General features: G+C 41.6%; 1 protein-coding gene across 1 annotated transcript in view; it reads right to left on the reverse strand.

Moving 5' to 3' along the window:
* The window catches only part of SHQ1 (SHQ1, H/ACA ribonucleoprotein assembly factor), an 88,510-nt gene that overhangs the window by 33,163 nt on the left and 42,033 nt on the right, over positions 1 to 13,314 (reverse strand). Inside the window, exon 10 of the mRNA XM_079934240.1 lies at positions 2,890 to 3,010. Within this exon, the coding sequence (XP_079790366.1) occupies positions 2,890 to 3,010 (121 nt within the window). The remainder of the gene's footprint in view (positions 1 to 2,889; positions 3,011 to 13,314) is intronic.

Below are 13,314 nucleotides of genomic sequence, written 5' to 3' on the forward strand. Positions count from 1 at the left end.
AAGTCTTTTATTGAATGTAGCTAAAAATGTCAATAAAAATAAGTTAGAGCTAATTTACACTTTGGTTCAAAAAGACAAAAATGAAATGCTCCTTCAACTGGCTCTACTAGATACCATTCAATTCAACTAAAATTTACTGTGCTCACAAGGAACTGTAATGGGCCCAGATAGGTGCTCATTCACATGGACTTCAAAATTTTAGAAGGAGAAAGAGGTATGCCCAATGTGAGGCAGACAGGACATGTGCCTAAGTGATCTCTAAACCAAGTGCTATGGGAACATCCCAGAGGAAGACAGATAAATCTTTAATCCCTCTTCCTATAGGAAAAGCGCTCTACAGGGAGGGCTCCCCGCACACCGCCTCCCCCCGCCCCCCATACCATGGGCAAAGACAACGGCTTGTCTAGGTGGTATATCTGCAAAAACATGAAATCTGGAGCCAGAGGACCTGAGACTATCACAGACCTGTCTCTATAAGCTGTATGACCTCAAGCGAACCACTCTGCATGCTGCCCCCCAGGGTGGATTTGCTGCAGGGGCCACCACACTCGAAACTTCCAATGAAGCTCACAGCAAAGGATGGCAGGAAGCGTTCCTTTTCAGAAGAATTATGTGCAGAGTCTATAACTCAAAAATGCAGGCGCTTCAGTTTTTAAGCTCTGCAAATGTGCTCTACAAGACACATATCACGAGGAAAACTAACTACGAAGCACTAAAGCAAAACTTACCACAGGTGTTGCCCTAACTTCATTAACTCAGTGTAAGAATGACTTTGCTACCCATATTCCAGTAAGTTTTTGCCAAAGTAAATGTCTGACTGTAAAAATGGAGTGCTAGTCAGAATTTAGCACTTGCCTGGTATTTCAAATAAAATTTCACACAGTCATTATCATTATAATCAAAAACTTCAAATAGAGACTAAGAAAAATGTAGAACTATTTTAATACATAAAAATAAGGTGCTAGATTTCACTAATAAACTGTATGGGAAAGAAATAAAATAGAAGGTGAAAAGTAAGGGAGAAATTAATTATGGACATTATGGACATTCACCACAGTATTATTAATTCAGAGCCAAGAAAGTGCACAGTAAAGATGATACTGGAAAGTTCAATTATGCTGTGCTTGAAAAATTAAGAATAAAATTAGAAAATTTGATTAAAATTAGGTCCTCTTACTTCAAGGGGGAGGGGAAAACAGCTGGGTTAGACTAGAGTTCAAACGTAACACACAAAGTGAAAACGACACAGCTTATTTAGGGATAGAAAAGTTACAGTCAAACTGGTAAAGGTGAAAATTTTTTTTCCAAAGTAATTTGAAGAGTTCCTGCTGGTTTCTCTCTTCTACCTGGCTCGCAATACATTAACATCTTTTTTAAAATTACTATTATCATAACAATGACTAGAAACCTAAGAATGTCGTTTTATTTCCTGCAACTTGAAACCCAGGGAAAAAAAATTTTTTAAGTGAAAAAAAGTCCTATTAATCCCCACATCAACTTGAGGGTGTATACCCTTCTAGTTCAATGAAATACGATCTTCTCTCTAGTCAATAAAGAATGCCACAAACAGAGGAAGGAGGCATTCACAGAAATGGGATCCTAGCACAAACGTCGATGCTCATTACATGCTTATAAAATCCTCACCCTGAAAGAAAAAAAGAAAAACCTAAACCCTCACAAATAGGCTATTTCAATTTAATTTTATTATGAAAACAACTGGAAATGGCAGCAGGGTATTCGATAAGCTCAATTAGCAGGAGGATCAAATGAAGTGATGACATACCATCATGACCTCAGGGGTTAAAGATGCAATTTTCCATCTGGTGAAATCTAGATTTCCAACTCGAATGCTGACACCACCTGCTGTATGTTATTGGCGATATCTTGAGCAGTCCCTAAGCATTTTGCTTACAACAGGTAGGGCCTCAAGTTTTTTTCTTATTTCACTCTGCAATATAATTGCTTCCCCATGAACAGAAATCAAAACTAAATTCTATATAATGGTTCACTCAAAACAGGCATTAAACGCCATCCTAAAGCATTCATTTACCAATCACACTAACAGTAAAAATATCATGATCATTTTTCTTCTAAGTCACAAATGATGTTGTGCCCTCTTTTTCTCTAGCACCTAAGAATTATTCCAATCAAAGGCTCTCTTTGTATGTTCTCCGTTAACAGTCTCTTGCTACTAAAATGGATATTTTGGGCACGTCTGATAAGAATCAGGTCTATAGAACACCCTTTACAAAATGAAAATTCACTGCATTTTTAAACTTGATATGCTTCCTTGAGTGAGGCAATGGCAAACAATTAAAAAATTCTTTACATACCAAGTTCAAGGAAGCCATTTGTAAATGTTCAGACCCTTAGATACATTTTTATTAGGCCCTGAAGACTTTCGTTCTTCTACTCTGAATAAAGGATTCTGTAAGCCAGAGATTAACCAAAGACGGCACAGCTCTCGTTGTGATTACATTTGATTAGGTTTGTATCCTGTGATGTTTACACATATGCCTGCACACACACTCACATTCACACCCCACTGTAATTAAACCACAGACACAGGTTCAGATAGACCAGTCTTGAGATTTCACTGAGGACAGTCAATAGCGTAACAGTGAAGAGTCACAACTGTCAGTTTTAACACATATTTTCCAGGCGCTACCAATTTTTTTCTAGGAAAATTAACCTTTTTGTCATCTGCACCTCCTCCCTAAGCAACTTCACCAAGTTCCCTGTGCTGATACAGGACTTCTCAAATGTTTGGTACCTGTACGGGTTTGTCCCTGATTAAAACTTATCCTCCAGGTTATTTCATTTTCTTCCTCCCAGGTAAGTAGGTGTTCCGGAAATGGGAGCATGTAAAATTCGTAACTGAACACTTACTTGGCTTTCTGAATCCACACACAGTAGTCTGAGATGTAGAGATCGTTTAGAATGTAAGCTGGGTCATTTTCCTGGAAAATTTTGTGAATGTCCAGTAGACACTTTAAAACTGCACTTTTACCTGAAGGAAATTGAAAAAAAATCAAATCATCCTCAAGGAAAAACATCTGATTTTTTTTTTAACTGAGATATTCACACACTGAGGGGTAATATATTTATGGCAGCTCAGAGTTTTAATCATTTTTTGAATATTTTTCATATTCTTTTATTGCAAGGAATCATATCAGTACTATTAAGTCCAAACCTCTTTATTTCTTTCCTTAAGAATTATGAAAAAAATCTTTATACTCTATTGTTATAGCTGATTAACTGTGGTTACCTTAAAAATAACATAAAACATGAGTAGGTACATTAAATGACAGGGAGAGAAGCTTCCTAAGTAAATGAGTATTTAAATGCATCATAACTTTAGATAATGTTCTTCTATTTCAAGCTTTCAAAATACCATGGAAAATTATATTTTAGTTTTCAAATATCTCTATTTCTTACATCAACATTTTTTGTCAAGGAATTATCTAGTACAAACTTAAATTTTTTCACCTTGAAGAACTGAAGAAAACTCAGACTGAAAACTAAAATATCATAGCCCTACTTCAAAAACAAGCTGACAAAATCACTTGGAAAAAAAGCCATCAAATACTGAAGTCTTGTTCAACCTAATTACTTCCTCCTGGTTGTTAAATGAACTTAATTTTAATCCAAACCCAAGCCTACAAAAGGAATCGCACAACTCGACAACAATTCCCTAGGTGTTCCAAACTTCAAGACGGTCCCTGAAATTTATTAACCATAAGGCAAATGACTAAATCTACAGTAGTACCACTTCCTTAGATCTGTGAAATACGGCATTTTCAGCTTCACTGTTTTATTCTTATCTTTATAGTCCTAAAACGTGAAAATACTGTACATTGATTTCGTGAAGACACTGGATGTGCTCTCATCGACATTTCCCACTTGGCTTTTAGATATGATAAAAGGATCGTGAGCTACCTAATGACATCACGAGATGCCAAAACTGCTGCCACTAAATTTTTAACACAATTAACACTAGAAAGTGAGCTTCATAAGAGCAGGGACTTCTGTTTTATTTAGTCATTAATCCCCAATACCTAGAACAGAACCTTGTAGCAATACATTTTCAATTGAAGTATTTTAAGGATGAATGAATGACACAGTAATCACCTGCTTAAAGGCTCACAATGTCTTGCATCCCCTAGCCTCACACACCAAGCCCTGACGATTTTTCTCTGGAAATGCCTCTTGTAGCTGCCCTTTCCCCACCACTCCCCGACCACCCATCCTCACTCATGCGGAGATTATAAATTCTTCCATGTCCCTCGGACTCTCTCCCGCTGAGCCCTCTGACATTGCATTTTGATGCACTGCTTTCATCAGGGCCCTCCCTGCGCTTGCTTTCAAGGCTCTGTGGACTTGTCCGTGGCCCATTGCTCAACTGCTTCCCCACACCTGGAAGGCCTTTTCCTCTCTGTTCCACCTGGAGGGATCCTAGCCTGCCTTCACAGCCCAGCTCAAGCCTTCATCCTGCAGGAAGCCCGGACTGACTTCCCTAATCGTCAGAGCTCTTACTAAACCCTGCAAAGGAGAGAAACGGAAAGGAAACTCGGCTGATTCTCCTCATAACCTCCTTTGCTCACTTCACAGAAGGAGAAACTGAGGCTCAAGGACCGTTAAGATACAGTGCCATTGAGTGGAGGGCCCAGGATCCAAATTCTTAATTTACTGACTCCCGAAGCTACCCGCTATGCTACCCATGTGCTCTTGGGCCATTCGGTCTACATCACGTTTTTATTATTTGAGTTAAGCAGGTAGTAAGTTCAAAACAGGGGCCATGTTTTTTTCAAAAATTTTCACTATGTGGCTTCCTCATACGCAGAGGGGAGGAATGTCAATAAACGCTCCACTGCTCAACGGGTTAAAAGAAATACTTAGAAGGCCTAAAACTACACTTGGCTAAGTCAAGGTCTTTGTGTCTTATCAAAGTGGCCCAGGGCAACTACGTGTAACGAAGAGTGGGGATCCCCCCACGCCCCAGGCCTAGAAGGCAGAGTCTGATGACAGGAGGAGAGAATACAATCAAAACTCACAAAACTATGAAACCAAGTTAGCCGTGTTATCCAAACAGAAAAAAATCAAGGGAGAACTAACTAAACTGTGAGAATTTTTGGAACAGTTTAAATTGCAACAGAGAAAAAATGTCAGGGCAAGGGTATGCCAATTTCTTACTTTCTCTCTCTCTCTCTCTCTCTCTCTCTCTCTCTCTCTCTCTCTCGCTTGTTTGTGGGAAGGGGGACAGGGGGGTTTATGAAAACTACTAACTTAAAGTTTTAAAAGTCAGCCATAGGTCTTTACCCAAAAAATAAACCATTCACTTGAAGCTTGTATAAGCTCCTCTATAGCGTGATGCCCCTGAATACTGCCTCTCGAGGACATGCCTTACTAACAGAAGTGGGTTAATAGAAAATCCAGGACTCGGAGCTGGGCCTCAGAGCAAATAATTCAGCAAGTGAAGAAAAGGGGTAGGTATGCCAGCTTGGAGGGCGGTGTGAAAAGGAGCAGAGTGGGACTTAAAACAGGGTAGGTTTGGGGCACAACAGAAAAAGACCATTTAGGTGGAGCAGATGGTTCCAGGAGAAGAACAAAGGGAGTACACGGGCGAGCCTGGGAGAAGCCAGGCTGTGACAGAGAGCAGGAGATGAACGCAGTCAGGCAGGACGGTGGGGACAACACCTAAAGGCAGGTGTGCACGGCAGCGACAGAAGACCCTGCACACCAGAGAGTTTTCTGAAAAGGAGTGTGGAATTAAGGTCACATATTTAATGAGAACCCATTGCAACCGTTACCTAATGAAATTAGAGGAGCTCTCTTCCATTGATACTTGCTAGATGGGATGCTGCCCGATTCATGAATCACTGAATAAAGCCAATTAAATCTTCAAATTAAAAAAAAAATTCCTAGTTTCGTTTTGCAGACATGCCTAAAGTGAGGTTGTCCCTTGCTAAGGGCCACAGGCAAGTTGAAATCTTCCAGTTATCACAAAATAACAACAATAATAATAATAGCAACACCCAAAGTAATCAAATTTAAAGTGAAGCTGCATTGTACTTACATGTTTTGATCCCTATTTTCTTAAAAAAAAAAAAAAGACAAATACACATGGAAAAAACTCTTAAACATAAACACCACACATGGGATTACAGTTATTCTTCTTTAAACTTTCCCCTATTTTCAAAATTCTGCACAATAAACATTTATCTATTTAACAAAAAGTCAGACATTCCTTACTACATAGCTAACCCTTGAAATACTGACAAAGAATGTTAAAATTTTTAAATTCCTATTTCAATTTTCTTTACCTTGTATTTTTGCACAACTGAGAAGCAATATTTAGATCAGGTGATTCTAGAAAATCACACGCGAGGCACTTTTGAAAGAGAAAGTTACGCATTCTTCAAAAGCTTGTGTTTTCATTCTCAAACTATTTTCAGTGTGCTATGTGACAAGTAAGGTAAAAGAAAAGTAGGCTCCCGGCAGCTGACACTCTAGAACAGAAAGTACATTAAAACCATCCTGCCCCCAACATTGTGTACTGTTACCCCAAGGCCATACTTGACCTCGTGTGTTCCCACTGAATCACCAGAGGTGACTACAGCATCAATAGATGATTACATTACAGCCAGGAAGCTCAGGAAGCATGCAGCTTTTTTTTTTTTTTTTTTATAACATCTCTCTTGCACTGACTGCTCCTTCTCTCAGGTTGCCAACCACTTATCCAACAGCTGTCAGCGAAGGAAAGCGCTGGCCCTCCTCCAGGCAGTCACACAGCCAGTGGTTAGAAGGGGACTCAGTGTACCTGCCTCCTGTGGGGCTGTATCCAGTCATGGGCTCATCACACATCCCATGCGCCTGAAAAACTGCTCAGGCCTAAATCTGAGAGATTCATTTCTGCTCAAAGGCACTGCAGGAAAGTGACCGTTTTTTGCCAGCTCACTGCCTGGTCCAGAGCAGGAAAAAGCAGGTACCTTGCACAGTAACCATGGTAACTATTTTCACCACAGAGATGCAATAACAGGCCTGTCCAAAGAGTTAGGGATTCTCTATGCTCAACCTCGTCCTCATTGAAGCCAACCCTATCCATGGAGCAAAGACTTCTGACACCAAGATCTCTCCAAGAGAGTCTAAAACCAGTGAAGGCAGTTTAAAACCAGTAACCTGGCCTATAAATGACAAGGGCCATGAACGTTTTACCTCAGGGAAAATGACTGTCTAATGACAACAGAGAAACATAGTAACAACATTAAAAAAAAGGATGATAGTAACAAGCAGGTAGGCAGTAAACAGTATCCAACACAGTCTCTGGCTACGCATTCTCCAGCTTTTCTTTAAAGGGAACGTAAACTAAGAACAATGCGCTTTCCTGTTCTGGACAGATGCGGCATCTCAGGTTAATATATCTTAAACCAGAGACGAGATTGAGCTGTTCTAAAGTAGAATCCACTGGCTATTTGAAATCTTCCTATTAGCCGATGAGGTTTGGCCATAATCGCTCACTGACAGACCAAGCTCATGGTTGAAGGCTCTTAAGAAATGGCTCCCATCTCTAGGAGATTAAAAGGATAGTGGATGTTTCCACTGGCTAAAAGCCAGCATAGAAAAAAAATAATAAAAACTGCTAACTCTATACAGCAAGAGCTGAATTTCTTTTCAACTCTTGGTACATTATAGCAATGATATGGCTGTGGTTTTCAGGGTAGCTATTTCTGTCCTTGAAAGTCTGAGCCATACAAGACAAGAAGCCAAAAAGAGTAAAGGAAAAAGAGGTGGTTATTCAAAACACCTGGAGGAAAGCACTGCTTGGTCTTCATTTGTAAAATCATCTCAAAACGAAAGCCAACAGGGCTATCATCCTAAAATGCATAACTCAGTAGATATCTGGCTAGAATTCTGGGATTTTTGATGAGACCACATTATCAGGAGGGATAATTCATGAATTATTCTTAACATTAATTTTCAGAGATCATCTGACCATAAAGAGATGACAGAAGAACTGTGTCAAATTAATCCAAGTTAAGAGAATCGAAGTGTGGTAATTTGCTTCAATATCAGGCCCTGTTAGGAAGTAGCATAAAGTCCAGTCCCTAACAATTAACACAAACATGCGTTAAATTTAACTTTATGAAAGCTTCTCAGTCTGTTTAGTATTTTTATCCTCAACTTCCTCAGATGCCATTTTAGCTCTTACATTTTGGGGCTGTAGTAAGAAACAAATACTGGAAGCCATGATAGTTGTTATTTTGAGCACAAATTCACAGCCCTAAATAAATTTTTAGATTCTTTTTTGTTATTAAAATTACATATACTGTCTGTATAGCCACAAACAAAATCAACACAAAGCAAACATACACTCTGTAAGTGTTCCCTCTGCCTGCAATGCACAAACCTCAACCCAAACCTAACTTACCATCAAGTCTCACAAGGAGCATATACCTCCTTAGGAACTGGCTTCCCACTCACCCAACCCCTACCCCGACCCAAGCCGGTTTGCGTTGCTCCATAACGCCTGCCACACTGTCCCTTACGGTAGTTAACAGCTACCCACTTCCGCTGCACCAAGTACTCTCCATACACTGCATCATTTAACCCTACTAAGGTCGGTGACCTCCTGCTCATTTCATACATGAGGAAACTGAGACTCAGTGTAATGAAAGAGTTGGCCAAGATCACAGCTGGGAAGCAACAGTCAGGATGAAAACAGGTACATCTGCCTCCCAGCCACTGCGTAATATATAGCGTCACTATTTATCACATTGTGTGGCAACCTCCTTGACAGGAAAGAACACGGCTTCTCATCTGTCTTCCCGGGTCTAGAACAATGTCTGGCAAACTGTAGGATCCTGTTCAGTAAAGACTGGCTGTTAATGTAGCCTGGCTCACACAGAACCTAAGTTTAAAAGCACCTGGTCAAATTGCTCAGTTAACACGTACTAGTTGTAACACCTTTGTGATCTGTACACTTAAGCCACGATGTCATGACAGATGTGGGCTATACAATGGGTTTGCCTCCCCTTTTTATTTCTATTCCCTGACAAGAAAAGGATGTAGCTGTGCCAACTTTCTTCTATCACCACACCATCAGAAGTTCAAATAATGAATTTAACCCAAGGCTGCTTTTTGCCTTTTCTGCTCTAACAATCCCTGCCAGATTTGCTGGTTTGAAAGGACAGCTTGGACATTCACTCTATCCTCCTCCTTAAGTCACCTGTCAAAGCAGTGGTTGTGTCAGTTTAGAAATACATGGCCGGATGTCATCAAAATTACATAATGGCAGCATGACTAATTTTTCTTCAGACAGTTAAGAGTGAGGCATCCAAGTTCAAGGTAGAATATTAAAAAAGAAAATCCCATCTATACAGTAAGTATAAAAGTAGAAAGGTTAAGAAGTTGAACATGCATGGAAAAAAGCTCTTGGAACAGTTGCAATGTAGACCTGAATTAAAAACAAAAAAAATCCATAAGCACCTAAAACTTCTTAATTCTGTGGATAAAATTTTATTTCAACTATTCTACCTTATGAATACAGCATGTATCTCAATGCCTGGTAGCTCAATTTAAAATAAATTCTTTGCATTGCTCCTTTAATTAAGACTATTATACTTCATTTTCCCAGGAGCTATTACTTAATATGAAAAGTTCTGACTTTTTTTTTTTTGGAATTAGCTTAGTTTCCAGTTGGGAAAACTAAGACTGTACATGCAGTCAGAGAGAAGAAACATATAGGAAGAAAGACAACTGGACTCCTTAAATGGCTCACAAAGGGGAAAAACAAACCCAGTCCGACCAGACTTACGAGTCCCTTTTGGTGATGGGAAATACTGACCAGGTCAAGGTAAAAGGAAAAAAACCAAAGCCTTTCGACACCCTCACTGTATCACAGTTGAGAATGTCTGTGATGGCTGAATGGTTTACATACTGGGAGAACTGAGTTACGCTTCTTTACATTTTAATCAGTGTACTGGAAACAGAATCTAGTAAAGATGGTTACATATCTCTATCTACATGTAAGTTTAATTTATATTAAAAAGTTACATAAAAACTTTGATTATGAAATTAAGGTCTAAGAATTCTAGTCTCAAAATTCTAAAAGGCTAAGGAAAGATCATTAAAAAGCTACACATAAATAATCTTGTGCAGTTCTTAGCTAATTTCTTTACAAAGTAAAAATAACAATGGTAACTCTTGCACTGTGGAACAGTTGTACAGCCCAGAATCTGCTTGCCTTGGTGTCATTTCTTAGCTGTTTGGTACTTAATCTGAATCTGTTTCCAGGTCTGTAGATGGAGAGGGGAAATTCTTCAGAATTGCTGTGGGAATTGAGCGAGACAAGGACATGTAAGCACTTTACAGATGACAAGGGAAGGAGGACATCAGGTCATATGGGATCAAGGGTCCCGGGACTCCCCTGACTAGCTCCTACCCTTCTACCTGCAAAGCACGTGCCCACGTACTCCTTCCTCCTCCGCACCACTGCTGGCACCCCAGTCCAGACCTGTAGGGCGCGGTCAGCTAACTGCTACGCGGCAGGAAGCTGAAATAAGCTGAGTCATCCTTCCTGTGGCCACTGCGCTTGCGCTAAGTATACTAATGAGGTTTTAAAGTAGCGACCTATCCGATGCTGGCTCACAAATCGCACCATCGGCGAAAGCCAATCACAGAGCGACACATGTTCTTAATCCCTATATAAGCAGACTGCTATAGGATTGCGGGGTCTTCCTTCCATCTTTCTTCAACCAAGCTGTGCTCCAATAAAGTGTGATACGAGAAGAATCTTGCGTGTGGCGGCTCGTTATTCTGCCGGTCAGAAACGGCTCGCCGCAAGTGGTGCCGAAACCCGGGAACTTCGCGCCCTGCATGGAGGACCGATTCAGAACTCGACACACGGAGTGAACCGTCGGATCAAGATCCGATCTGGGTGCCATCAAGACTGACGAGAATTGTTGAAGAAAACTTCAGAGAAGATGCTGAGCTGGATGTTCCTGATGATTCTTAATCGAAGTCTTTGTATTAGTTGGAATTCCACAAAGGATTATTCAAATTGTGCAACTGAGTGCTGCCGGGCTGGAGCCCGTTGCCTTTGGAGATTTTGCCTCTTGGCTCTCTTCTGCCTTTTCCTCCTTTGGGGAGTGGGTGGGGGTAGGAATCTTTGGAGTCTGCTGTGTATTTGGGATTATGCTGTGTCTCTGGTTGGTCTGTCGTGTGCGCATTAGGGCACATCGAGATAGGGTCCTGCTCACTCAGGCACTTCTGGCTATTAAGGAAGGAGATTCTCCCGCAGCCTGGCTCTCCGCCCTGAATAATTCGAAATGATTGCCCTTGCACAGAGAGGCCTTGTTGCCATTGCACCTCTATAGGGAGTCATTCATTCATTGTCCTGATTGCCCTTGCACAGAGAGGCCTTGTTGCCATTGCACCTCTATAGGGAATCAGCCATTATTCTGAGTCAGCCTTTGCACCCTGCAGCCCTTGTTGGCATTGCACGCAGGAAGGTGTCTCAAACATGCCAACGGAAAACTGCCCTCGAACAGTGAGCACATCATGAGGTGAACACTTGTACGGGCTACATTCTGCTTGGTGTTCTAATAAATAAAAAAGGGGGAGATGTAGGGCGCGGTCAGCTAACTGCTACGCGGCAGGAAGCTGAAATAAGCTGAGTCATCCTTCCTGTGGCCACTGCGCTTGCGCTAAGTATACTAATGAGGTTTTAAAGTAGCGACCTATCCGATGCTGGCTCACAAATCGCACCATCGGCGAAAGCCAATCACAGAGCGACACATGTTCTTAATCCCTATATAAGCAGACTGCTATAGGATTGCGGGGTCTTCCTTCCATCTTTCTTCAACCAAGCTGTGCTCCAATAAAGTGTGATACGAGAAGAATCTTGCGTGTGGCGGCTCGTTATTCTGCCGGTCAGAAACGGCTCGCCGCACAGACCCAGTACCTGTCCCCAAACTACTCGGCTTCAGGTGAGAATGGCGGTCTCCTCTATTCTCCACACCTCGAATCTCACCCCCTGCAATGACTTGGTGTTTCTGCCAGATCAATGTGACTCCATGGGCCTGTCACAGACCCCAACGCCAGACTCTGCAGTGGTCCCTCACTGAATAAGACCTACTCTCCTCAGAGGAAGACAAATCCTGTATGGTATCACTTATATGTGACATCTAAACAATACAACAAACAAAAGACACACACTCGCAGACAGAGAGAACAAACTAGTGGTTACCAGTGGGGAGAGGGAAGGGGGAGGGGCAAGATGGGGTAGGGGGGCAAGAAGTACAAACTATTAGGTATCAAATAAGCTACAAGGATATATTGTACAACACGGGGAATATGGCCAATATTTTGTAATAACTGTAAATGGAACGTAACCTTTAAAAATTATTAAAAAAAAAAAATCAGAGCCAGTCTCCTTAGGAAGCACTGCAGGCTCTCCACCGTGCTCCCCAACACACCACTCCCGCCTCTTCCTTCAACTCCCCTCACAGCCCAGGCCTCCAGACAAAGCAGAATATTTGTCATTTCTTAACGTGTAACTCTTTTCTTTTCCTCTCCCTGATTTTCTTTACTTTCTGCTTTCTCAGGAAATACCTTCCTCCACTTCTTTTCTAAATCCTACACACTCTTGAAGTAATAAGGGCCGTGCACCTCACGCATCAGGCTGTTTGCTTCTGCCCTGTCTAGCCCCTCCCCTCCCCCGTATCAAAAGCACCCTTTGGAGTCCGAGTGAGGAGGCATGGTACTGGAATCCGGGGACTCATCCCCTCCACCTGGACCAGGCTAAGCTGAGGAGGGTAGCAATACAAAAGCAAGTAGAAAGAGAGGTAAGGGATCTGGGTTTTGTTCTGTTCTGCTTTTTTAAGGTTCCTGGTCATAGTCACTTAAGAGAATGCAGGACCTCTACCTCCTTCCCCACCTCATCTTGGAGCCCACACCAGGGGGAGACTGGGTCTCAAGCTGCGACAGAAGGAGCAGAGACCCGGTACAAGGCCTCACTGCAGCTGGAAACGGGCAGGACCAAGAGGGTGTGAGAAATCAGGCTGGCACTTAGCTTGCTCTAGAGTCGAAATCATAAGCTGATGGCCCACACAGGCTGACCCGGGCGCCCAGACATGCCATGGCTCTTACAGTATCACATTAAATCTTGACATCATTGTCCACATTCAAACTTTTGAGCAATTTATATTAAAGATCATGACTTTCCACTTCTTTTTAAGTCCCTAAAGGTGGCAACTCTACATATCCACATGGCAACAACAGGCTACCGATGGAGCATGTATGTCTCCAGTTCAC

The sequence above is a fragment of the Stenella coeruleoalba genome (genome assembly GCF_951394435.1).
Source record: "Stenella coeruleoalba genome assembly, chromosome: 10".
Classification (NCBI taxonomy): domain Eukaryota; kingdom Metazoa; phylum Chordata; class Mammalia; order Artiodactyla; family Delphinidae; genus Stenella; species Stenella coeruleoalba.